This window comes from Delphinus delphis, chromosome 11, assembly GCF_949987515.2.
Source record: "Delphinus delphis chromosome 11, mDelDel1.2, whole genome shotgun sequence".
In the NCBI taxonomy this organism is placed as follows: Eukaryota; Metazoa; Chordata; class Mammalia; order Artiodactyla; family Delphinidae; genus Delphinus; species Delphinus delphis.
The window spans coordinates 55,061,446-55,089,054 of record NC_082693.1 but is presented as its reverse complement, the minus strand read 5'-3'; the positions used below and the strand labels follow the sequence as shown (position 1 = coordinate 55,089,054).

Genomic DNA, 27,609 nt, shown 5'->3' with positions numbered 1-27,609 from the left:
GATGAAAACAAAGTGACTTGCCCTAAAATCACATGGCTGTATAAGTGGCAGAGCTGGATTATTCCCAACCCCGTTCAGTATGTTTTTCACCATATCACACTGCTTCTTCTAAGAGAAAACAATACAAAAAATTATGTACCTGGAGAAAAGGTCATGATTTTTTTAAAACTTCACTGACAGAGAAAAATACCTTTTGCAGATCAAATACACCAAGTCTACTTTTATAGATACATACTAACTTACCTTCCAGGAGGCCCATAGTCACCCCTATCATATGGTGGAGGCCGGCCATATGGATCCGTTGGTGGTGGACCCCGGCTATCTGATGTAGGCATGCCGCTGTTAGTTGGTGGAGGAAAGAAAGCGGGGTTCACATGTGGAGCTGGTGGTGGGGCACCTGGAGGTGGTCCAGGAAGATGCGGAGGAGGAGCGAGTGTAAGGGGTGGCCCAAGAGGGCCAGGTGGGCGAGGTGGAAAGGGGCCTGGAGGTGGAGGTGGTCCCTGTTGTGGAGGTGGTGGACCAGGAGGGGGGCCGTAGCCTGGAACTGGAGGTGGAGGCCCAGGAGGAAGCGGACCCAATGGAGGCTGCCCAAAAGGTTGTCCAGGAAAAAGAACTGGTGGTGGAGGGCGATCTCCTCGATTAGGAGGCCCAGCTAAAGGAGGAGGCAGAACCTGACCAGGAGGTGGAGGACCTGGTGGACCGGGTGGGCCTGGAGGACCTAAGGGTGGACGTGGTGGAGTCTGTCCAGCTATAGAATAAAGGGGAGAGAGAGAGAGAGAGAGAGAGAGAGAAAAAAACACTTCAATAAGGCAGTTTGTCTTCACGCCAAAATTATACTTTTAAAGCGTAACTCATAGACCAAGACTCTTTCTCTTTAAATGCAACCCATATGGTAAATGCTACACTAACAATTACAAAGGTGAAGTTTATCCTTACACATTTAGCTAGCTCAATTTATGCTTAAGAAAAACTACTGAAACAAAAACTTTAATAGATTACATTGCTTAGAGATAGTTTCCATCTTTCAGCGTACACACACTTCTTACAGTGAAATCACCCACCTTATAGTCTACTCTGATGCCAAGCTAGAAAGTGAAACAAGGAAAAATGGTCTTGAAAGGATTTTTTAAGAGGTAAGAAAATAAGACGGATGTAAATATTCTATATATAAGTCAAGCAAGTTTGGAGAAAAATAAAGACCTTTTAGGCCAAAAATGGGTATTTCCTCTATGCTGTGCCCCATATGCCATGGAATCCTAGTTTCCAGGAACAAAGGCCGAGTTCCTTTAACAAGATGCTTGATCAAATTTCCTGGATTCCAAAAATAGCATAACAAGGAGAGTAAGTCACATTAATAATGCATTACTTGAAAAAGAGAGAAAAGGAAAAGAGGTATTAGGTAGACACATTTTATCCATGGTAATTTAAGAAAAATTTTACCTGGAAAAGGTGGAGGTGGCCCTCCTGGTCCTGCTGGCCCAGGAAATCTGTCCCCACCAGGAACAGCCCCTGGAAAACGGGCCCGTCCTCTACCACCTTGTGGAAAGGCTGCACGTGAACTGCCTCCCGGAGGACCAGCTTTACCTTCCCCAGACATTTGTCCTGACTGTGTAGCTGCAAATATCCAAATACTCATAAATAGCATTTATTAAAATAGCTGATACATAACCACTGTTAGATATCAGAAACAACTCTATTTCAAAGTTCATTTACACTATATACTAACTTGCAGATGCCTTGGGCCTGTCCAAACTACATGAGAAGTACCAGTTTAGGAAAACATTCATATCTATTTAAGCTCTTTTGAAGCCTCAAAAGATCCAGGCTTAAATGTATTTCCAATAAGCAAACATGAGTTACTTTCAAAAAACCAGTACTCTGCAGCGGCCAAGACCAAAATTCTCCAACAGAAATCTAAATGTCAGTAAGTATAAATCATTTAAATTTTGTAACATTCGTCAGTTGAGTGTTAAGTGCTAGAACATTGAAACAACCACTTGAATTTCTGTTAATTGCCTGATCATCCATTTATCTCTTTAAGTGATAACATTTGTAAGTGTATAATGGCAAATCTTCTCTATAGTCACTTTACTAAGTAGTGAAAGGTCTTGGTGCTAAGCAGAAAATCAACAAATACTTTCTGATTATCAATGGTTCCTCCTCCACCATAACAGACACCCACATAACTTTCCTTCAATCTAAGGATTAGAATGTAGTTTCTTCCTTTTTTTACGATGGGAATGACAGGGCTACAGAACTTGCACACTGTTGTATAATGCTGGGTCTGTGACATCTAGAGAAAAACGGGAGTAGGTTCCCAGTACACGGGACCAGTCATAATCGGTAATTTAAATCAAATTCAAAGCATGGACTTTCTAAAATGGATTCTCCAATGAACTAAATACTAACTATAAATATTAAGATGACTTCTCCAATATAACATCTAACAAATGCTAGCAAGATTAGTTAAAATGTACAACTTTTAATAAAAGCCTTTGAGGGGTTGCTTACTTTTCCTGGACTGCATTTCAAATTGACTCAGGAACTGTTTATTGCATGGAGTTACAACAGGATTCTGACCATGAAGTTCTCTTTTAGGCAACAGATCCATTAACTTTTTTGAGGATGCTTCAGATCCAACACCAACAAGGGCAAACCTAAAAGATGTTTAAAGGGGTGTGGGTAGAAAGTGAGGAGGGATTAACTGTTATTACTCTTATTAAAAAGGAAATGGTCTGAATTTAATTTTACCTAAGAAAACGGAAAATATTTCTTAGAAATATACAAAGCTCACACTTTGATCTTTAACTTTTTTTAATAACAACACATCATACTACCTACTCACTTTAAGTGTATAGAATTCAGTGGTTTATTTTTTTTAGCATATTCAGAATTTTACAAACATCACCACAATCAATTTTAAAAACAATTTTCATCACTCAAAAAACTCCCCATAACTGTTAGCTGTCACTCCATTTCTTCCCATCCTCCAACCCTAATGAATCACTAATCCACATTCTGTCCCTACAGATTTGCCTATTCTGGACACTTCATATAAATGGAACTATACAGTATGTGGTCTTTTGTGATTGGCTTTTTCCACTAAGCGTAATGTTTTCAAGGTTTATGCATGTTGTAGCATGTGTCAGTGCTTAATTCCTTTTCATGGCTGAATAATATTTCATTATATGGATATACCACATTTCCCAAAAATTGACAGACATTTGGGTTGTTTCCACTTTTTTCATTATTATGAATAATGTCACCATGAAAAGATGCTCAATATCATTAGCCAACAGGGAAATGTAAATTAAAACCACAATGATACCACTTCACATTCACTAACCAAAAAGACAATTAACAAGTGCTGGTGAGGATGTGGAGAAAACTAGAACCCACATACACTGATGGAAAATGTAAAGTAGTGCAGCCACTTTGACAAACATCCCAGCAGCTCCTTAAAAGGTTAAATACAGAGTTAAAAATACAATCCAATAAATCTTCTCTCCTGGGAGTTCCCTGGTGGTTTCATTGCCGTGGCCCAGGTTCAATCGCTGGTTGGAGAACTGAGATCCTGCAAGCCTCATGGCAGAAAAATAAATCTCCTCGTGTATACGTGTACCTAACAGAATTGCAAATACATGTTCACATAAATTGGTACATGAATATTCACAGGGGCATAATTTATAAGAAAAAAAAGGAAACTATAAATATTTATAAATTTAACTTCTTTCACTAAATATTTGTCTGTCTATATGAAAGGGTGGTTCTGGAACAGTGCCAAATCATATGGGGACTACAGTGTAACCTATCTTTTTTTTCACATGCTATGCTGATGTTATTATTTACCAGTATTATTACAGAGTTCCCTGTTTACACAATTAACATATATAAATCAGGTATAATGTATTGGACCAATAATAAACTTCCCCCCAAACAAGACAAAAAAAGTTAATAGTGCAATTTAACCTATTGTTGGCTCCCAGAGAATTTGCACCTTAGAATGAAGAAGAAATGGGATGCTTAGTACACAGTTTCCACAGTCAGATCTCATCTCCATGTGCTTCTCAAAGTATGAGTAGCTCACTTTGCTTATGATAATCTATCTAGTGTTTAAAAATACAAAATTATTTTTCAAAATTAACATTTTATAAAACAGCCCCAAATTCAAGCTATTTAATCAAGTAGTAGCAGTGGTAGAAGATATAATAACAGTGTAACCTATTTAGATGAAAGAAACAATTTCCTTAAAAAAAAAAGAAAATATATGCTCATGCAAAAACTGGTATATGAATATTCATAGGGGTCTTATTCATAATAGCAAAAATGGAAACCACCCAAATGTCCACCAAATGATGGGATGGGATTTTTAAAATGTGGTGTATCCACATGGTGGAATATTATTTAGCTATAAAAAGAAATTAAGTACTGACACATGCTACAACATGATGAACCCTGAAAACATTATGCTAAGTGTAAGACGCTAGTCACATGGGACCACATTCTTTATGATACCATTTCAGAATAGGCAAATCCAGAGACAGATTGCTAATGCATATGGGATTTCCTTTGGGGGTGATTAAATATTCTGGAATTAGACAGTGGTAATGGTTGTATAACTTTATAAATAAACTAAAACCCACTGATTTGAAGACTTTATAATGATGAATTTTATAGTATGTGAATTATATCTCACTAGGAAAAATAAAGTTAAAATAGAAAAAAAAAAAATGAATGAGCGTCAACTCACAGGTATACAATATTCTAAATTATTCTCAGAAGGACTCTTAGGAGCCTTTTCTCCCTGGTATTCAAAATTGTCCTTTGGGACTTCCCCGGTGGCCCACTGAATAAGAGTCCGTGCTCCCAATGCAGGGGACCCAGGTTCGATCCCTAGTGGGGGAACTAGATCCCACACGCACGCCGCAACTAAGAAGCCTCCATGTCGCAACTAAGAAGCTGCCTACTGCAACTGAGTCTGCATGCTGCAACGAAGATTCCACATGTCACAACTAAGACCCAGCACAGCCAAAATTAATAAATAAATATTTTTTAAAAAACTAGATCCTTGGGGCTTCCCTGGTGGCACAGTGGTTGAGAGTCCGCCTGCAGATGCAGGGGACATGGGTTCGTGCCCCGGTCCGGGAAGATCCCACATGTTGCGGAGTGGCTGGGCCCGTGAGCCATGGCTGCTGAGCCTGTGCTCTGCAACGCGATAGGCCACAACAGTGAGAGGTCTGCGTACCGCAAAAAAAAAAAAAAAAAAAAAAACTAGATCCTTGGGGTTCCTGGTGGTGCAGTGGTTGAGAGTCCGCCTGCTGATGCAGGGGACACGGGTTCGTGCCCCGGTCTGGGAAGATCCCACATGCCGCGGAGCAGCTGGGCCTGTGGGCCATGGCCGCTGAGCCTGCACATCCGGAGCCTGTGCTCCGCAACGGGAGAGGCCACACAGTGAGAGGCCCGCGTACCACAAAAAAAAAAAAAAAAACTAGATCCTTGGTCAAAAAAGTCTGCTGTCTGATTCAAGATTATCTTGGGTCACAACATTTAGAAATAATTTAATTAATTCACTAATTTAACAAACATTTATTGAGCACCACCTCCTATATCCCAGGCACCATTCTAGGGTTAGGGATACAACAGTGAGCCAAGCTCTTATGGAGGTTACAATCTAAACCTAGTAGGAGACAAGACAATAAACGAGTAAAATACATCATAAGAAAAACTAAAACAAGGAAACAGTGATGGGGGCAGAAGGTCTTGCATAGGGTGGCCAGGGAAGGGAACTCAAGCAAAATCCTGAATGAAGTGAAAGATCCCAAATGTTGACATTTTGGGAAAAAATAAACCAAAAAGAAGAAACAGTGTAAAGGTCTTAAGTAGCAATGTGTTTGAGGAACATCAGAGACTAATGTGGCTGAAGCAGCATAGGGAAGGCAAAGAGTAGTAGGAGATGAGGTCAGAGAGGTAGTGGGGAAACTGGTCTTAGTGCCTTGTAGGCCACAGTGAAGATTCTGGGTTTTACTCTGAATAAAATAGATAACCATTAGAAGATTCTGAGCAGGCAAATATTGATGTCACTTTTTTTCAACTTCTGCTATGTGTCATGTATATAGACTGTAGAGAATCAGAGTGAAGGCAGGAACACCACATAAGAGGCTATTACAGAAATTCAAGTAAGAGAGAACAGTGGCTCGGATCAGGTAGTAGAAGTGAAGTTCATGAAAAGCAGTCAGACTCTGTACGCATTTTGAAAATATTCCTAGTTACTGAAAACTGGCATATTAAACAATATAAAGTAAGTACATTAAGCATATTTTTTCTTTATTATTCTGCATCTAGCAAATTACCTTTTAAAAAGTCAAAAATCTGAACCTAAAGATTTATATAAAATGAAGCCTGCCACAACATTATTTATAATAGGCAAAAACTGGAAACCCAAATAACCAAAAATTAGAATGGTAAAATAAATTACAGTAGCATACAAGGTATGATGGAAAGAACTTAATACATTAGGGAAGATGTATGTTTAAGTGTTAAATATTTGTTTTACTCCGTGTATCAAATACATTATAAAACCTGAGTTGTAATCCTATTGTTTTTGCAGTGAAAATTTAAAAACCTGAAAGTATGTTCACTAAAATGTCAAGAGCGATCATCTATGGATGATGAGATTGTGGCTTTTTATTTTCTTACGTTTCGACATCTGTATTTTATAATGATCCCGTAATGATCCTACCTCATTTGTGTAGTTTAATAGTTTAAAAAAATAAAGCAAAACATCCATGTTACATTATTCTTCAGTTGCCCATCTTCCACTATCCCTTAATTACAGGGATAGCAATGCTTCTTCAAACTGTCATTTCAAAAATCATTTCAACCATAGATGGAGAAAATTCAGGAAAACTGGAAAAGAGACCTAATCTATCTACACTCCCAGCTCCACTAGTTTTAGTGAGGTAGATCACAGGATACATGAAATGAGTATGAATCTTTGTCCAAGAACCTCCTGACAATGTAGAAATAAAACATCCTACACATGTGTAGTTAGCATTAACTTCAAGGAAAGTTACCCCCAAAATTGTAATCACTAGCTACTAACTTCCATTAGGGAAAAAAAAGAATTAAAACAAAATTCTTACCCCTTTGACTGGCCATTTGCCCGATTTTCAAAAAATTTTATCTCCAAAATATCATTTACGCCCAAAGAATGAACTGCTTCAGTTAAGTCTTCATCTGTTGTCCACTGCAAGATATTTCCCCCTCATTAACCATCAAAACATATCCAAGATTTTTATTGTTTCCATTTATTTTTTAAGGGTAAACTCAGGATAAACAAGAGAAAAAGCTCAGTGCAAATTAAGTACAATTACTGCCAGTCAGCCTTCAATTTTTAAATAGCACAAAAGCACCTGAGGATATAATTTTATCCCTTGATAAGAGTTTTGGAAATTAGAAGCTACATACCCTTAGAGAGAACATAGATTTTTTTTTTTTTTAAACTCTTAATGAGTTTTTGGTCTCTTCCAGCTTTCAAACTGCTACAACTTTAAATTTTCAATAAAACCAATGTCACTTGTCACTTCCTTTCCTTAAAGGAAATTATTTGGGGAAATAAACTCCATCTTATGTTTCAATGCAAGATGGAAAAAAACAAAACAAAACATCTAACATGTACTGAGTACCTACCATGTACTTTATATCAACTATTTAATTCTTAAAACATAAAAGTCCTATATCACTCCCATTTTACACATGGGATAGAGAGGTTATAGAGAGGTTAAAGAGCTTTTCCAAGGTTATAAAACTAACGTATGTAAAAACTAAGATTCAGAGGCTTACTTAGCAACCATACTCTTCATAACTACATTGCTACTGTCTCCAATATTTAAAAATTGCTCAGGGGCTTCCCTGGCGGTCCAGTGGTTAAAACTTTGCCTTCCAATGCAGGCGGTGTGGGTTCAATCCCTGGTTGGAGAACTAAGATCCCACATGCCTCAGAGCCAAAAAACCAAAACATAAAACAGAAGCAATACTGTAACAAATTCAATAAAGACTTTAAAAATGGTCCACATCAAAAAAAAAAAAAACCCAAAAAACTTAAAAAAAAAAATTTCTTCAGACTGGGTAGTGGGAGATAGATCAATTAGTTTTTTAAAAATGTAAACATTTAAAAATAAAATGCTATTAAGGAAATGGAACAGTAACAAGTTTTGATTTCTAGACAACTAAAAATTTTTCAATTATGTGTAACAAATGCTTCTAAGTAGAGATTCAAAAATTCTATAGAACTATTTTAGTAAATATTTAAGATTTAATACTAATAAAATATAGATAACACTGAACATCCAGCTAATGAAACTCCCAACCAATAATAATCCTACAGTCTCATAAATAACCCAAATTAAAATACAATGTACATAGCAGCATTTCCATAAATCAGATTTCAAATTTATGAGCAAAAATGAAACTCAACACGTCTGTAGTATGATTTAGATAATGAAAACTCTTAAAACCAGGAGGTGTACTGTGTTTCTCTCCTGCACTTCCGAATCTCGGTTTGAGACCTTTATGTGAGCATTTTTCTTTGTAAAACTGGGATAGCTGAAGTGTAGGAGTAGTAAAATAAAAAGAATTGATTTGAAGATAAAATCGAACTATATTTAACTGGAATCTCTACCAAAACAAGTTGAATGTCTACAAAATTCAGAACTAGAAGATTTGGAATTTACGATATTTTAAAGGTACTTGTATTTCCCTCCTTGTTGCATAAGGAAGCATGTAGAACCAATCTAGTAACTTCAAATTCTTATTTTATAAAACTGGAGAAAACCAACTACTGAAGCAGTTTGAAATCAAGCACCTATGCTTTTATTCATATGTTAAGTCACTTACCCATGTTAGATTTCCAATATATAATGCAATTCTCTTTCCAGTATATGTATAGACAACATTTGGTGCTGCTCCTTTACCCACATCATCACCAACAGTTGGTGGGAGAGTATCCATGTAATCCCGATCTTCTGGGGCATCTCCATTATTTGCAGATGGAGAGATGACATCATCATACAAATCTATCTGATCATGCCCACCATATTCAGCTTCCTGAGATACAGAAATAATGCTCTAGATTATACAATAGTCAGACTACTACTAAACAGATTTGAATGCAAATTCATTCAACTATTTTGTTTTAAACATTTGGTAGAAGACAGAAACAGCCAAAGATCTCAGTACAAATCTTTTCACTTTATGCCACAGACGTATTCTTCTTGAACAGTGCCTATAAAGCGAATTTCTATACAATCAATCCTATTTTCCCACCGATATTTATTATAATACAGGAAATAACATTCCTCTAGGAATAGAATAACATGTAGACAAAATAAAGTAATAATAAAAAACTTTCCATGGAAATAAAATACTCTAAAACAACACATGAATACAAATAGATGGGCTTACATTTTTTTGACACAAAAATATCACAAAAATCAGAGCCATTACAAATATTTTAATATTTAACAGAAAAATACAACTATTGTTTTCTTTGGTATTCAGTATCTTGCTTCCCAACTCTGAAAGCTATTAGTTTTAGAAAAAGCATAGTGAGCTAAGCCATAGGAAAGGGATAAAGAAATGTGAGTATGTAAATGATTCCGTATGTCACAACAAATGAACAGGGGAAAGAGAAACAATAAATAAAACACAGGTTAAACTATCCAAATTAGTATCTATTAATAGTTTCATTATTCTCCGTCAACAAAGAGTTAATGCTTACCTGACTTCTTAGTCAATTGGCAAAAGATATCTACATAGCCAAGAGAAATGGGATACGAACAAGGATCTAGTAAAGCTTTGCCATTGTCAGCAGCAGAATTAAAGCAATGCTAGTAGATGCCACTTACATGCCCAAGTGATATGCAAGTAAGAGGTAAACGAAAAAAAAGCAAATATGTGAACAGGAGAAAAATGGAAAAATAGGGTTCGATCTGTAAATAAGCACAAGAAAAATGAAATGCAGGTACTGGCAGAACACTGAACACCATTTAAATTGCCTTTGGTAACAGTTACTGGGCCACAGGCTTGACTAGCCAGTATCAGAGGAAAAGTTCTATTTTTATCTTCCTCCCTTTCCACCGCCAAGTACCTAGATGGATGTGAACTATTTTATTCTTATGAGGTAGAATATTTGAGATAATAAGGGAAGAGAGGCAATTACACTTAGGAAACAATAAACTTAAAGAGTTCAGACATAACTCATATCATCTCCATTAATACAATTCACTAAGGATGAATACAAATGGCACATAAGGAAAAGCTAATAGTTTTAGGGACTATTATATGGATAAAGAATGACACAGAGAAGATATCTGTGATGACTGTGAACAGATCAACAAAATATTTTTATTATAGGCCCCAAGGGAACATGGCTGTTGTTTTCTTATTCAGAAGGAAGCCAGAAAAAGATTTTTTAAAAAAGAAACAGAAAAAGAAGAAAAAAATCTAGAAGGGGAAATACCACTTATAATGCATAGCCAAAGGGACCTGAAATTTGTAAAGTCATTTCAGGTAACCTTCTGCATAACGAAGTTATCCAATTTACTGATTATGTAACAGAATCTCTACATAACATTGTTAACCAGGTTGAATGTCTGTAACATTTAACAAGGAACAAAAATCTCAAGGTAAGTCAGAGAACAAAACCATCATTAGCAATGGGCAGAAACTAAGACAAGTCACTGAATAATGCCATAATTTTGTTTGTACAACAATACCAAAATAACCTTTGAAAACTGAGTTTTCAAAAACCAAGCAACATGATCAAATCGCAGTGATAGCAAAAATTAGAAAAAAGAAGGGTGAGTTTTGTTATGAAGTTTCAGTGTAGCTGAAGCTTCAGGTGGCATGGCTGCAGCAGTGATTCCACACACTTAAGATACTAAAAACCTTCCCGCAAGGGGTAGTGGGCACTTTAGACTCTTTGGCAATCCAGTTCTGTACATCAAGTAGAATTATTATTACTATTATTCAAAAGGAGTTGTGTTTCCATCCTCCTCAGCAGAGACTATAATCACACTATATGGTCTGAGGGAGAGTAAAAGAGAATGCAAGGGTTATTAATAGCAGCACTCAAATAAAAGTATTTAGATTTACACTTTCATGAAACAGGTTAACACAACATGATTTTTCATTAGTTGTAAATCTAGGAAAATGTTCACATAAGTAGACATCATTTACAAGCATAATTGCAGCTACACTAACCTGGTGAATCACCATGACTTACTATTTTTGTCCATCCACGAATTCCTATGTTGACACCAACCAATTTTCCATACTGATATGATTCTACCAATATTTAGGATCAGCCATTTTGTCTGGTAGCTGGACTGCTTCCAATTGGTTGAAGTATGATGCTAATTGAGACCATGGTCCTGGGGTCTGATCTCCATGTGGACTAGTTAGGTTCGCTCAGTTCCAAGGCCACAGCCTGTACTTCTAGCCCCAATGGTATGCATTTGGACTTGGTGAAAAAATATTAATGAATCTGAATACATTTGCCACCATTACTAAAATGCAACTCAAAACACATACTCTTCTGTAGTATCAGTAATCTTCCTTTTCAGCTTTAGCATATCACACCTATCCTCCAGATTAAGGAAAAAAAAAATATATATATATACACACACAGAACACATCCTACTTTCTGTTCCCACTCTAAAAAGGGGGAAAACATGCACATTCAGAAATTATGGAAAATGTATATCATGGGTCACAAATAAAGAAGGTGAGCTCTGAAAGTCTATTGGACAAACTTTGTCAAAGAGAGATAGCCCACAGTGTCAAGTTCTACTATGTAGTCTTTTTGATCATTACCATTAGGAAATTTTAATGGCATTCAAAAACAACAACAACAAAAAATAATCAACATTACCCCTCTAATTATTTTAGATACCAAATACTGCCCAATTGTAACTATCTACTTTTCATAGCAGCTAATCACCAATAGAGCCGTACATTATATATAAATTCCAGTAGGCAACAGCTCTTAGGGTTTGTTAAAAAATCCACTAAGTTATTTCATTCCCTACATTCTAATTACTATAATCATTTTAAAGGCAAGGTATCCTTTCAAGATTGTACACTTCAAGATTATGTTCCTCATGATATATGAGTAGCTGTTGCCCAGTCAGAGAAAACACTTAAATTAAGATGGATAGTAAAATAACCAAAATTCAATCAGCTCCTTTTAAAAGCAGTGTTTCTCAACCTTTTTTTCATTATCGTTAACCCCTCCCTCCAAAGAATTATTTTTTAGACATACTTTCCCTAATCACCTCCCATAAAATTTTCATGTCACAGATATACTGTATACCATTATTGGGATGACTGTGGTATAGTTGTACTATATTTTCACTCTCCCTGATAGGCCCAAGACTGCTTTTGGTGGTCCTAAAATTGTATTAATACCACTCCTGCATTCTATGATACTACCACTAATGGCACAGCAAAGGCCACTTGTTCAAAGTCTTCGCAGTAAAAAAAAAAAAAAGGAAATTTAATAGTCATTTCCATTTAGAGAAATATAGCAGGGGGAAAGGTTTTATTTTGCATTTACAAAATGTATTCTATACCATGGAAGAGAATATAATATACCAGCACATAAAATCCAACAGCAAATAATCTAATACATATTTATCTTTTTAAAATACTTCACTTTCTGATTTTGTCTGTTTCAAGTAGATATTAAAATTAGTTTGTAATCCCTGTAAAAAGCTCAACTAATGGTAAGGAAGCCAACTTGGTACTAAAAATATGCCACATAAACCACAAAGTGGGCAACTGAATGAACTACTCATAAATAATAAAACTGAGTAAGAAGAGTTCCAGCTCCCCTAAACATTTCTTCTATCCAAGTTTCTGAATCAATCTCTACCTACCTCAGTTTCCACCTTACAAGCCTTATCTTAGAGGGTTCTCTATTCAACATAAATTTATCAGAAATAAGATTTCACTGATATTTGCCTAATAAACTTATTTTCCAAAATTAGCTAGACATTGGCTATAGTAGATACACAATAACTAAATATAAACTATAACGACTCATGATATAAAGGCAAGTAGAGTTATAAGCATGTCTAGGTCTCTAGCTTCCAAATGAATTTTTTCCCACTACCTATATACATTTTCATTTTAAAGTTGGATGGTCAGATTACTAAGTGAGCACTGCTATCAGTGACCTACCACCAGGTACATCAATAACTAAATGCCACATTAAGAGCTTTTGCTCCCCAAACAAGCAAAATACACACCATTTCAACGCACCCAGCATAAGCTTTCCCGAAGTTCATAGAATCTGACTTTCCTCTCCTCTGCCAACAAAAATTCTACAGATAAAGATACACATAAAGGAGTGGTTTCTATAACACATGACCTGTCAGTGTTATATTTATGTATTTGTCTCCCAATCCCACTACAGTGCACTCTAAGGACAGACTATCTAAACTTTGTATCCTTCCTTGTTGGCGTATAACAAATACTCAAGATATATTAAACAATTGAGTTAAAAAATTTAATTTAGTATTGGTCAAAATAAAAATCTATAATTATTAAATATTAGGCTAGTAACTACTACCTTCAAGTACAAATCCCAGTTCAAACTGAATTGATACACACTATAGAGGCTGAAACCACCCACTTTCTTCTCAACTCCAAATCCAAGGTAGAGGTTTGGAAGTTCAAATTCTTCCACTGGAGCAACTGTTCTCAATTTGGTTGGTTACATGCAAAGACCTTCAACTTAAGAACTAAAAGAGCAGCTATAAGGAATAGTTGAGTCCCTTGTGCCTTCTCCCTTTCTCCAATTTCATTCTTCATTCTCCATTCTTAATTCATCTGGTGAAGAAAGGAACTATTCTATAGTTTCACTAACTTTTTCTCACACCATATCCAAATGAAAGTTTCTTCTAAGACAGCAGAATATCTCATATTTTGAAATAGGTTTATTATACTGTTCTATACCAAAACACACATGGAAAAAAAGCATCATAAAAGTATGACCATTTAAAATTTAAAAAAATGAAAAATACATGTATTACAAAGAATTTCAAAGCATACTGTGCAATTAAAACTACAGCTCACATTGAAGAACAAAGATTTTTTTCAAATGTTTACAGCAGTTTAGAAGCCAAAGTCATGACCTGTTATACTTAGCAAAACATTTTACTCAACTACAACAAAATAAAGAGTCATAGTTGGGACTTCCCTGGTGGCGCAGTGGTTAAGAATCCGCCTGCCAGTGCAGGGGACACGGGATCGAACCCTGGTCCAGGAAGATCCCACATGCCGCGGAGCAGCTAAGCCCGTGCGCCACAACTACTGAGCCTGCGCTCTAGAGTGCCGCAACTACTGAGCCTGCGCTCTAGAGCCTGTGCTCCGCAACAAGAGAAGCCACGCTCACCGTAACTAGAGAAAGCCTGTGTGCAGCAACGAAGACCCAACACAGCCAAAAAAAAGTCATAGTTTACTACAGCAACCAGCAGAAGTAATGTCAGTGCAAAGTAAGAGTGTAAAATAAAACAATCAATAATAATTTTGTAGTTGCCTCTAATTCTGATAAAATTTCAGATAAATATTTCAATGATAGTAACATTATTAAAAATGAAGGATGAACCTTAAAACCCACCAACTATCCTTATGTGGCCATATTTTAAACAGGAATTACCACAGCAAGCAGATTACAAAGGCCAGTGATATGCAAAATAATAACAAAAACAAAGTCTCTTTAATCCCATTAACCGATTGAAAAGTATAAATATCTTTCTAGTAAAAATCATGCAACTATGTGTGAAATATAACACTATATGTACAAATCAACAAAAAGTTACATTTTTAAAAGAACCCTTTAAAGCAGTTCCTCATCTGGGTCACAGAATTTTAACCTCTTCTTACCTCCTGCTCAGTCAGCACTAGTTGCTGCACAGGGATAAGCAAGTATCACTACATCCAGCTATACAGGTTAGAGAAATGCCCATCCCAAATTAAACAGGCAAAAGCCTAAAAAATATTTAATTAAAAGGTTCTGAAGAAAGCTCAACTTCTAAAATTGTAGCCCAATTCTTCCTTTATTGTGGGTAGAAAGACAAAGCACATATATTTTCTTGTAAGAAAGCTAATGAAGACTGTCTTGAACATTTAACTCTTCCTTTACTTCCAGATATGGACCCCTTTTCGATGGAATGTTACACTTATTTGATAAATAAAAGGAAAAGAAATTTCCTGAGAAGTCTTTGTCTACTGACCTTAAAAAAGGATTAGAATCTGACTCTGTTTAGCACTCAAGGTAATTTTCTAAACTGTCATTGACACAACTCAGGCATCATATATCCAAAATATAAACACAACAAAAAAGAAAAATTTTTAAACTTAATGTTTGATTACAGTGGGTTACATTTAAATATTCAGTCTTTATCTGAGTAGGAAACATTTAAAGCTAATTGCATTTTTTTTCTAATATTTAAACCAGGGGCACAATCATCCCTCAAAAAAACCAGAAAAGATTTCTAGCTTTCCCTATTTAAAATAAAATCTTTAGCCCCTAGTCAGAAATAAGATCCTTAATGGAAGGGGGAAAAACCCACAAAAACACATTAACCAGAATTTTACTAAGCTTCTCATATGGACCTGGAAAATATAAGAGATAAAGCGATTAGGTGCACTGCAATTACGCACAATTTAATTTTTTAAATGTGTTACTACATAAAAGGGAGTAGAGATGTGAGCAGTAGGCTTACAGCTTAAACGTCACTACTCTAGTAACCCTTCGCAAGGATGCCCAACATCAGACATCATAGCTCCACAGCTAGTCCTTCTAGGCTACTGTGGCCAGTGAGATACCGGAAAAACCTTGCATTCTCACTTTCTCCAGCCTTTCAAAACCCCTCGGAGGACAGTAAACATTTTGCTTTCGGAAATCCGGTCATAGCTACAATCCTTTATTTTAAAACCAACACCACGTGAATTTCGGGTGAGATTCTTTCATCACACCTCTTATCTCTTGGTGAGCTACCGCCTTTTTTTGTTCCATCCAGCCCTCGGGCGTCCAAGTCTTCCTTTTCGCCCGGGCCACCTATCTTCACAGGTATTTTCATCACAAAGGCCAAGCACGAACGACTGGGCCTCAAAGGCACTACAAGCCCTGGGCCACCGAGGCAGGGAGGCAGCGAACCGACTTTTTAAACACGAGCCATGGGTCCGAAAGTCAAAGGACTTGTTGCAAACTTGCCGGCCACGAAGCCGCCTTCCCGGAGTGTGAGGGGAGGAGGAAGAAGGCGCCACGCCGAAACCTGTCGCAAACACGAGCAGGAGAGCGCAGGAAGCAGAGCGCGCGGGATACAAAGGGCCGTGAATGCGGCCTTCCATGAGGCGACCGTGCGCCGACAGAGACAAAATGGAGCGACCGGAAGAATCGGAGCCCGAGCGGCAGGGCCGGGGGCGAGACGGCGGCCGGCGCGCGCCCCGCCAGGCTTCCTCCTCGCCCCGGCGGCCGGGGAGGGGGCGCAGGGGCGGCCCGTTCTCCCCCCGCGCACAAGCCGCCCCTCCGCCCAGGCCTAACACGGCGGGAAGCGCCCGCCGGCCGCCGCCAACAATGGGGAGCGAGGCAGCGGAGAGGGAGGGGTCGGCGGCGGCTGCACGGCGGCCCGCGTCCGCGCTCGGGGACCCGCGGCGGGTGGCGGCGCCTGCCGCCCGCAAGACGACGTGCTAGAACGAGGGGTGAGGAGGCGCCGCGCCTGGGTCGGGCGGCGCGGCCCACAGGCGCCAAGGGCGCACGGGCTGCAGCCGCGGCGGCTCGCGGCCCACGGTGGGCCCCGGGTCCGCATCCCGGCCGCAGCACCGCCTACTTCGGCGGCGTGGGTCCAGGGCCCTCACGTACCTGGTTGAACTCTTCGCCCACATCCGCGTAAATGTCTATGTGGTCCACACCGTCCGCCATCTTCCCTCGGCCTCGGCCGCCGCCGCCGCTACCTCCTGCAGGTCCGCCCGCCGCGGCAGCAGCAGCGGATCTAGCGGCGGGGGCGGGGCGCGCTGCGTCACTTCCGAGGGCTGAGGCGGGGGCGGCAGGGGGCGTGCGTCTGCTGCGCTGCCGCCAGTTCCGCAGGCGGAGAATCAAAACTGCACCTCGGAGGACACAAGCGGTTTCTTTTGTGTGTCTGGATTAGGCTTGGGGGGCAGGGCGGGGAGGGGCGGGGGTGGTCCCAGTCATTTCCAGAGACTTTGGTTTCACGTTGTCCCTGGTAGACTCAAGCGTTTTGTGATATTTTCATTTCTCGGTTTTTCTTACATTTCTCACAACCAGGGCTTTTAGAGAGGTGGAAGTTTTATGTCACGATGAAATACAAAGTGTAGCTCCGCTTTCTGTGAGCGCCCAGAGAGGATGTCTCACCCCTGCAACCTCAGAGACCAGCAGAATTTCGTTTGCCTTGTAAACGCTAGTTACCCGTTGATGATTATCTTTAGTTATTTGCATGCTACTTGTGTCATTTGCATGCTGTTTATCTTTCCATCTGTATCATCGGCATCGTCTTCTTTCCTCTCCTCCGCGTCCCACCTCCCCCCACCCCGAACCTTTCATCTCTCTTCATTTGTTTCCTCCTTTGAGCTGCAGTTGGTTTTCTCTGGGATAGTTTAAATGCCTCTAACTTGAATGCGGTCCCCCTCGGACCCACCCTATAAGGTGGAGGTATCTTCAGGCAAGGGCTTCGCTCTTAGACTCATAGAATGTCAGAAAACTGGAAAAGGTGTCATTAAATCCAAACATCTTTTACAGTTGAGAAAGGGAACAGAGACCTAAAGAATCGGTTTTTCCTAGTGGCATGGTGGTTGGGTATCCGCCTGCCAGTGCAGGGGAGTTGGGTTGGAGCCCTGGTCCGGGAAAATCCCACATGCTGCGGAGCAATTACGCCCGTGCGCCACAACTACTGAGCCTGCGCTCTAGAGCCTGTGAGCCGCAACTACTGAGCCCGTGTGCCACAACTACTGAGGCCAGTGTGCCTAGAGTCTGTGCTCCGCCACCGCAAGAAGCCCGAGTACCGCGACAAAAAGTAGACCTGCTCTTCGCAACTAGAGAAAACCCGTGCACAGCAACGAAGACCCAATGCAGCCAAAAAGAAATAAATCAAATAAATAAATTTATTTTTTAAAAAAAGAACCGGGGCTTCCCTGGTGGCGCAGTGGTTGAGAGTCCGCCTGCCGATGCAGGGGACACGGGTTCGTGCCCCGGTCTGGGAAGGTCCGACATGACGCGGAGCGACTAGACACGTGAGCCATGGCCGCTGAGCCTGCGCGTCCAGAGCCTGTGCTCCGCAAAGGGAGAGGCCACAACAGTGAGAGGCCCGCGTACCGCAAAATAATAATAATAATAAATAAATAAAATAAAAAAAGAACCAAAGTGGTTTAACCGGAGTCACGTGGTTAATAAAGAAAGATTTTGCCACCAATATAGCAGTCCTCCATTAAAGAGGTTTTCAGTTACCTGGGGTCAACTGCAATCCAAAAATATTAAATGGAAAATTCTGGAAATAGACAATTTCTAAGTTTTAAGTTGCTACCGTTCTTAGTAGTGTCAAGTAATCTTTAGCCATCCCACTCCAACCAGCCCTGGAAATGAATCATCTTTTTGTCTAGCACATTTTTTTAAATGTTTTTTTATTGTGGTAAAAGTCACATAATATAAAACATACCATTTTAACCATATTTAACTGTACAGTTCAGTAGCACTCAAATTGTTGTACAATTCTCACCATCATCCATCTCCCGAATTTTTCACCTTCCTAAACTGAAACTCTGTCCCCTTTAAACACTAACTCCCCGTTCCCCCTCCCCAAGCCCCTACCCCCCCCATCTACCAATGCAGTTTCTGACTCTGTGAATTTGACTATTCTAGGTACCTCGTATAAGTGGAATCAAACAGTATTTGTCTGCGTCTAAAGTATATTGGAATGCATTTTTAAGGTTAACTTAATATATGTCCTGCAGACAGATTGTACCTTTTTTTCCCCTGTGCTGTACAGTAGGCACTCACCAGCCATCTACTTCACACATAGTAGTGTACATACGTCAATCCGAATCTCCCAAGCCATCCAACCACCCCTCCCCCCTTGGTGTCCCTACGTTTGTTCTCTGCGTCTGTGTCTATTTCCGCTTTGTAAATAGGTTTATCTATACCATTTCTCTAAATTCCACATATGTGTGTTAATACCTATTAGTCCAGGAAAAAACATTGTATACGTAGGGGTCAGTACTATCTGCAGTTTCAGGCATCCACTGGGGTCTTGGAACATATCCCCTCAGGTAGGTGGGGACTACCACACTTTATTCAAAGGTGTCTCTCCAGTTTGAAACCTTCTCCCATTCTTTATTTCTTTTTCACCTTTTTTAAAACCCACCAAGTTAGAGTGTGTTTCATAAGATACATACTGCCCAGAAATTATTCATACAATGATAAGCCAAGTGATAACTGTGCTTAATATGGTAGAAAAGCTTGGTTGGAGTCTTAGAGACCAGTCTGGTGATCTGGATACAAATTTCTAGTCAGACACTTTACCACCTAGATGACCTCCTTCAAGTTACCTATCCTCTCTCATGTTCAATTTCAGAATCTTTAAAATTGGGGTAATAATATTTACCTCACCAAGGTTGAAGGTTGATAGTGGTTTAAATGACATAGTATGAAAAATGCCTATCTGCTTCTGCTTCTTGGAAACACTGATTTCCTTTTTCCTATGGGGCTTCATAGAAAAAAAGAGCCACTCATGATAAAGGGCAAGAGCATTTTTTAGATTGGTAATGTGGTAGGTGCAATAATGGCCCATCATAGAGTTCTACATCCCAATCCCTGGAATCTGTGAATATGTTACCTTACATTCTAAAACAGACTTTGCAGATATGATTAAGTTAGGAATCTTGAGATAGGGAGATTATCCTGGATTTCCTGGTGGGTCCAAAGGAATCACAAGAGTCCTATAAGTGAAAGAGCAAGGCAAGAGTCAGAGGAGAAGTGGGGTAAAAGCAGTTTTTGTTCTTTCAGTACGCTTAAAAATCACTCCAAGATTCTGACTTCTATTGCTACCTGTGAAAAGTCAGCTGTTAGCATGACTGTTTTTTTGAAGGTCATTGGAGATTTCCCCCTCTGGCTGCTTTTAAGATTTTTTTCTCTTACACTTTGGTTTTCTGCTCTTTTACTGTGTATGTCTGGAAGTGTATTTCTTTCTTTCTTTCTTTCTTTTTTTAATGAATGAATAAGTGGGATTTATTATAACAAATGCTTTAAATATGAGATTTAAAGTTATTGGAAGTGGATTTCTTTTTATTTATGATGCTTGGAATTCATTGGGCCTCTTGAATATATTGATTGGTGCCTTTCATAAGTTCTGGAAAATTCTCAGACACTATCTCTTCAAATATGGCTTCTGCCCCACTCTTTCTTCTCTCCTATAATTCCAATGAAATGTTTGTTAGATCTTTTCTATCCACTATTTCTCTTACCTTCTCTTTTTAATTTTCCATGCCTTTATCTCCCCCATGCTTCTTTTTTTTTTTTTTTTTTTTTTGCGGTACGTAGGCCTCTCGCTGTTGTGACCTCTCCCGTTGCGGAGCACAGGCTCTGGACGCGCAGGCTCAGCGGCCATGGCTCACGGGCCTAGCCGCTCTGCGGCATGTGGGATCTTCCCGGACCGGGGCACAAACCCGCGTCCCCTGCATCAGCAGGCAGACTCTTAAACACTGTGCCACCAGGGAAGCGCCCCATGCTTCCTTTTGAATAGATTTTTTTCTGGTTTATTTTCTGGATTACTAATTCTCTCTCCTATAGTGTTAGATTCATCTGTTGAGCTGTTAATTTTGTTTTTTAGCTTTTTTTAAAAATTTTACGTTCTAAAATTTCTATTTCATTCTTTTTAAAATCTGTTAGGATCATTTTAATGCCATCTTTTTTTTTTTTTTTTTTTTGCCAAAACTGTCGATCTTAGGTTTTATCTCTCTGGATATCATAACTGAATCACTTGAAGAAATAATGTGGGACATATGATGATTTTTTTTCCATAGAGGATTTTCATTTTCTTCTGGCATGCACCTGGTGATACCAACAAACCCAGATGATTGGGAATCTTGGGGAGATTGCTTTAGTTTGGTTTGCCCTTACTTCTCAGGGTACTGTCCTTGTGAAGACCAGCCCAAAATATGGTTTACCAAAATCACCACTTTTGACAGGTTCAGAATTATACTTTTGACAGGTCCTAGACTCCATATTTTGTTCCCCTAGATGTCAAAAGTGGAGTTAAAACTCTCAGCCATCTCTTTTGAATCTAAAAATGCCCCCCAGGACAAAAGCACTCTGAATGTATAGACACTATCCCCTTCTGCTTCTTGGCCAGATAATTCCTTACTCACTTCCTGGTTAGCTTTTTGATTATTTTATTTTATTTTTAAAAGTAATTTTTATAGCTTTTCATTTTAATTTTTGTTTTTATGGCCATGCCACACAACTTGTGGGATCTTAGTTCCCAGACCAGGGATTGAACCCATGCCCTTGGCAGTGAAAGCATGAGTCCTACACACTGGACCACCAGGAAATTCCCATATATAGTTTTTAAAGGTTACTTTCCATTTATGGTTATTACAAAATATTAGCTATATTCCCTGTGTTGTACAATACATCCTTGAGCCTATCTTACACCCAATAGTTTGTACCTCGCACTTCCCCAACTTTCTGATGATTTTAAAATGTTGTTGCAGGGTACATCCTTATTTGGCCACAAAATGAAACACTGTAGTGGGTTACAAAGGAAAATGCATAATAATTATGACAACAATGACAAACTTTTTCGCTTATTGAGTACTTTCTGCATAACAGTCTCTTTGTTAGACATCTTACAGCTGTTAATGTACATAGATGAAAGACAGGAGACTTGGGTTCTTGTCCTGGCTTTACAATTGACTAGTCAAGTAAACTTAGACAAGTCCTTTTCCTCAAGTCCTCCATGAAGGTCCCTCTCAGTTCTGAAATTCTGTTGTTCAGATCTCATAGAATTGAAGGTTCAAGGTGCCTTGGGAGGAATTTGACAATAGTATATGAAATATTGCAGAGGAGTTTCCTTCTAGCTCACCTGCATTAGTTTCCTATTGCTGCTGTAACAAACTACCATAAATTGAGTGACTTGAAGCAATACAAATTTATTATCTTACAGTTTTGGAGATCAGAAGTCTAAAATGGATCTCACTGGGCTAAAGTCAAGGTGTTGGCAGGGCTGGATTCTAGGAGGCTCTAGAGGAGAATCCCTTTTCTTGTTTTATCCATCACCTATAGGCTGCCTACATGCTTTGGCTATGGCCCCCTTTCCACAATCACATCACTCCAATAGTATAAATAATATAAATTAAAATATTTAAGAAGAGTAGCAAAGAGATTGGAAGGGAGATAAGTAATGTTCTAAGGTTCCCTATTGTACATTTGCTTTTTCTCTGTATAGAGGAACTTGCTCTCCTTTTCCATGTACATGGCCTTGCAACAATGGCAACCTCAGCTCCAGAGTTCAAATAACCACTATTCAAGAACATGGCCACCTGTCTTAGTTTCGATTACAAAATCTAAGGAGAAAGCAACTGATTAGCTCAGTTTTAATAGAAGTCTACTCCTAGTCCAATCAAGTTTGTCTAAGGCAGTAGGGTCACAGAGTAACAACTTGGCTTGCAAATTCTACTCGTGTGAGTTAGGAAAGCATGGAGAATTGTCAGTGAAAGATGGTTGCTTTGAACTAAGCGGACACCCCAAAGGTTGTCTAACACATTCCACCTATTGAATGACAACACATAGACAAAAGCCTGATGGTTGGGGAAGGAAAATCCAAATCCATAAATATTTAACACATGCTATCATTCTGACTTACTCCAAATAAGTCAATGCCATAACCTCTGCAGGAACATGATTTTGGTTCTAACATACTACAGGCCATAGTTTAGTGCTGTGGTCCCCAAACTTTTAAAAATACTTACCCCTATCAGTATAACATTTAAAAACATACAGCCATAGTATATGAAAATGTAAATATTATTTCATTGAGACATTTTATATTAACATTTTTATACCATGAACATATATACAAATATACAATTTTAGAGGATGAAATAAATAAGATTTTAAAATGTCTTGCTGGGCTTCCCTGGTGGCACAGTGGTTGAGAGTCCGCCTGCCGATTCAGGGGACACGGGTTCGTGCCCCGGTCCGGGAAGATCCCACATGCCGCGGAGCGGCTGGGCCTGTGAGCCATGACCACTGAGCCTGCGAGTCCGGAGCCTGTGCTCCGCAATGGGAGAGGTCACAACAGCGAGAGGCCTGCGTACCACAAAAAAAAAATAAAAAATAAAAAAATAAAAATAAAATGTCTTGCTAATCATAATGGCCTAGTATTATCATTAGTGGATGTTAATCCGTATTTCAAATCTTCTTGAAATTTTGGGGTTTACGCTTGTCAAATCTGATTGCATCATCATTGTTTTCATCTATATGTACCTGACAAGGGTTCGTATTGGAAGTAGATAATGTTGGTTCTGCCATTTTCCTGCTTTCGCTTGTACTTTCATTATTAGTATTAACTGTGAACCATGGTTTCTCAGGATTGTTTTTAAGACGATTGGACATTTCATTATGGTTAGTTTGGTTAAAACTAGAGAATATAATCTGTAAGTCTGTATAACTGGGCTCTCATAAACTGCCACGTATCGAAATACACTGCAAGTGAAATGTATTAAGTGCTTGTGTGAGGGAATCTTTTTAGAATCCTCTGTGTTGAGGAGGAAATTCCCCTCTTTCCTCAGAATTGCCCCCAGTAGGAGGGATTATGTAGGAAGCAAAAGGAGTTAATGATTCAAAGTTCCTCACTTTCATGGGCCCTTTCCACAATTTGAGACCACTATTCCTTTCCACTCCACTTTCCTCTGTCATACAATGCCCCCTCATGCTGGATGGGGGTTGGAATGGCAGTGGGCATCTTATTGAGTCTAAGTGGAAATTGAATGATGGGGTACATTTAGTTTGGGGTTAAAAGAAAATGTTTATGTTGTGTAAGTTATTGCTAGCCATCCTGATATAGGAATGCTTTCTAGAAATTTTTGTTGTTTTTTTTTTTTTTTTTGCGGTACGCGGGCCTCTCACTGTTGTGGCCTCTCCTGTTGCCGAGCACAGGCTCCGAACGCGCAGGCCCAGCGGCCATGGCTCACGGGCCCAGCCGCTCCGCGGCATGTGGGATCCTCCCGGACCGGGGCACGAACACGCATCCCCTGCATCGTTATGCGGACCCTCAACCACTGCTCCACCAGGGAAGCCCTCTAGAAATATTTTTATTGCTACTGTGCCAACTCACCCAACTTCTGTGGTACGAAGACACAAGGCCAGATGTCATACTGTGATCTGGGAGTGTCCAACCGTGCTAGGCTCTGGAGGTATGTGGGTAGTGGAGGAGAAACAAAGTTTGAAAGGTATGGAATTATATACTATTCTTTAGAAAATTAATCTAAAGAGACATGCAAAATTTTAAGTGGAAGATCTGGTTCTCATTAATGGCTAGTCAAAATGAAAGTCTCTACTGACAGGAATACACTAAATAATGAGGCATATAAAATTATCAACTCACCATACATTTTTTCCTCTTTTTGAGAAATTCACATGAACTTGAAATTCCTTTTTCTTTTCTTCTTCTAAATAACAATTTGCTTTCATACCTTATTTTGTATTCATAATCTTTTTGTTCTTTTTCTTTAAGAAAGTTCCCTAAATATAGACATATTGGGCCCCAGGAAACCTTGATTCATACCTTCTACATACGTTAGTGACATAAAGCCATTTGACATATGAATTGAGTGAGGACACTAGTGTCAATTCACATATTAAATATTAGTTCAGCTGAAGTTTTCAATTTTTTAAATAAAAATTAAAACAGTACATGATCTAATATCTTTCTATATCCCAATGAACAGATTTGTATACTCCACTTCAGAGACAACGGTTAAACCAACTATTTTGTGATGGCTAAATAAGAAAGACCTATTAAAGTCCAGAAAAGTGAGGCATTCCCTCCTTGAATCAGTCAGTTTCATATTTAAAGCACTGCACTTCCTGTTAACCAAATTCTGTTAGACTGAACCACCTAAAATTGCAGTTTTTATAGGTCAACCGTGGTCTAACATTGGTGAACTCACCCTAATATATCATTTAGGATGTACTCAGCTGCGAGTAAAAGAAAGAGGACTCAAGTTGACACTGAAAGTAAGAAAATATACTGTGAGGTATCAGTGAACACACAAAATTGACTAAAAGGCTTGAGAACTGAATTTGGAAAACAGGCAGAAGAACCAAAGGAGGCAAAGTAGAGTCAGGATCATGTTGCAGAGAGAAACTGCCTAGGAAGCTTTCACCAGCATTGTTGCCACTAGATAATTGCTGTCACTCGGCTGAACTCCACCCTTAACCGTTGATCCTTGCTAGACTGACACACTTTTTACTGAGCTGAAGCCACCTCGTACCTATTCTGTGTTGTTTTTTTGTACATTCCCTCAAGATTCAAAGTCCAGGGCTGGAACATTAAGCAAAGGATCATGTACACACTGCCAGGATGATCAGATACTGGCCAAAATAAAAAGTTCATCTCAAGTATGTATAGACAAAATACTGGCTACAAAGACATCCAAATGTTAATATCATTTTTGGGCAGTGGAGATCTGAGTATTTTTAGTTTCTTATTTATTTATACACTTCTGTTTTCATTGTTGTTATAATATATATTTATTAACTGTATAATCAAGAAAAATTTAAACTTTAGTTTAAAAAATAAAAACCATAGAATTAAGACTTTATTGTGCAGTATAGCTATTCATTTGGACTCAGGATGGAGTTTGGAATTTAGAAAATTATAATCCTAATGACACACACCTGATTAAAAAATAAAACCATCTGAAGGCTACACTGTAGTTTGCCATAGGCTATTTTTCAACATTTGTGTGAAAATATATTTTAAAAAATAAACAGTTCTCGCCATGACTTTAAAGTGTGTTGTTTGTTACAAGTGGCCTTATTTTGTGCTTTGTAAAATGTATTTGTCTTTGCAAACAAATCTTTGCGATTTCTTTCTGGAAATTACTGGAGGTGAAATGGAAATATAAAGTCCATGTGAAGGACTGGACTTCAGCAAAACACAATAACATTAATATGAGTGGAAGTATTATTTTAATATCAAAAATCAATTTTTATGGAGCTAATGGGGCTCAAAATTAATAATCATACTGTTTATTTTTTCCTACAACTTATACAGCAACTAAATAAATGTATAAGTGATGACATAATTTATTCATTCCATTAATCAACACACATATATATAAATTTTTTAGCTGCGTGGCTTGTGGGATCTGACCAGGGATTGAACCTGGGCCCTCAGCAGTGAAAGCACAGAGTCCTAACCACTGGACTGCCAGGGAATTCCTTTAACACATATTTTTAATGCAACTACTATGTGGGGGCCACTGTAGTAGGTAGTAATGAGTGTTACAAATATGAATAAAACTCCATCATGATGTAGTAAGAAGTGGCATGGTAACATGCAATGTGACAGATCTAGGCTTGAGACTCAACACTGTCATTTGAGACCCAAGTGTGACATTTTGGGCAACAGTTACTTAAACTCAATAGGACCTGTTGAAAAAAATAGGGATAATACTATCTACCTCAAATAGAGTGTTAGGATGAGGACAAGAGAAATGGGAAAGAGCCAACAATTATTGAGCATATAGTAATACGTGCCAGCCCCTGAGACAAATGCTTTATAAGCATCAGCTCAAATTAGAAAGTATGGGCTTCCCTGATGGCGCAGTGGTTAAGAATCCGCCTGCCAATCCAGGGAACATGGGTTCAAGCCCTGGTCCAGGAAGATCCCACATGCCGCAGAGCAACTAATCCCATGCTCCACAACTACTGGGCCTGCGCTCTAGAGCCCGCGAGCCACAACTACTGAGCCCACGTGCCTAGAGCCCGTGCTCTGCAACAAGAGAAGCCACCGCAATGAGAAGCCCACGCACAGCAACGAAGAGTAGCCCCCGCGCGCTGCAACTAGAGAAAGCCCGCGCAGCGACAAAGACTCAACGCAGCCCAAAGTAAATAAAATAAATAAATTTATAACAAAAATTATAGTATGTGTGGTGTGTGGGATGTGAGGGAACTAGTGGTCCTTAGAAGCAGTGATACTCTTTTGGAATTCTCTGGGAAGATGTGCCAGTCAGAACGCAGCAAGAAAGAGATGCTACACAATGCGGAAAAGAGATTTTTTTTTTCACACACACACTGTATTTTATTTTTACAAGAGATAAACTGACACCAAGCATTGTAAATGGATGTCCACAACAAAAGCAACAATGATTGCAATTACCAAACACGAAACACACTCATACTATGTCATAATACTGACATTCAGTCCAGTAATCCTCCACTGTAACAGCTCCTTTACTTTGCAGTGAAAATTGATTTGTATATGAAAAGAGAGAATTTAATAGAGCAGTGATTTACGAGCGTGT

At 39.0% G+C, this 27,609-nt stretch overlaps 1 protein-coding gene across 6 annotated transcripts in view; it reads right to left on the bottom strand.

Moving 5' to 3' along the window:
- The window catches only part of CPSF6 (cleavage and polyadenylation specific factor 6), a 33,608-nt gene extending 16,567 nt beyond the window's left edge, over positions 1 to 17,041 (bottom strand). For 4 of the 6 annotated variants that reach the window (XR_009521227.2, XM_060025197.1, XM_060025200.2 and 1 more), the window contains exons 1-7: positions 16,931 to 17,041; positions 8,896 to 9,105; positions 7,143 to 7,246; positions 2,512 to 2,657; positions 1,441 to 1,614; positions 1,201 to 1,311; positions 244 to 748 (exon numbers count right to left, since the gene is read on the bottom strand). Coding sequence is in view for 5 of the 6 variants with exons in the window: in XM_060025197.1 (XP_059881180.1) it covers positions 244 to 748; positions 1,201 to 1,311; positions 1,441 to 1,614; positions 2,512 to 2,657; positions 7,143 to 7,246; positions 8,896 to 9,105; positions 16,931 to 16,990 (1,310 nt within the window). In the remaining variant the exon portion in view is untranslated. The remainder of the gene's footprint in view (positions 1 to 243; positions 749 to 1,200; positions 1,312 to 1,440; positions 1,615 to 2,511; positions 2,658 to 7,142; positions 7,247 to 8,895; positions 9,106 to 16,930) is intronic. The other 2 variants (XM_060025201.2, XM_060025202.2) reach the window with 1 other exon arrangement.
- Between the last annotated feature and the right edge of the window lie 10,568 nt (positions 17,042 to 27,609).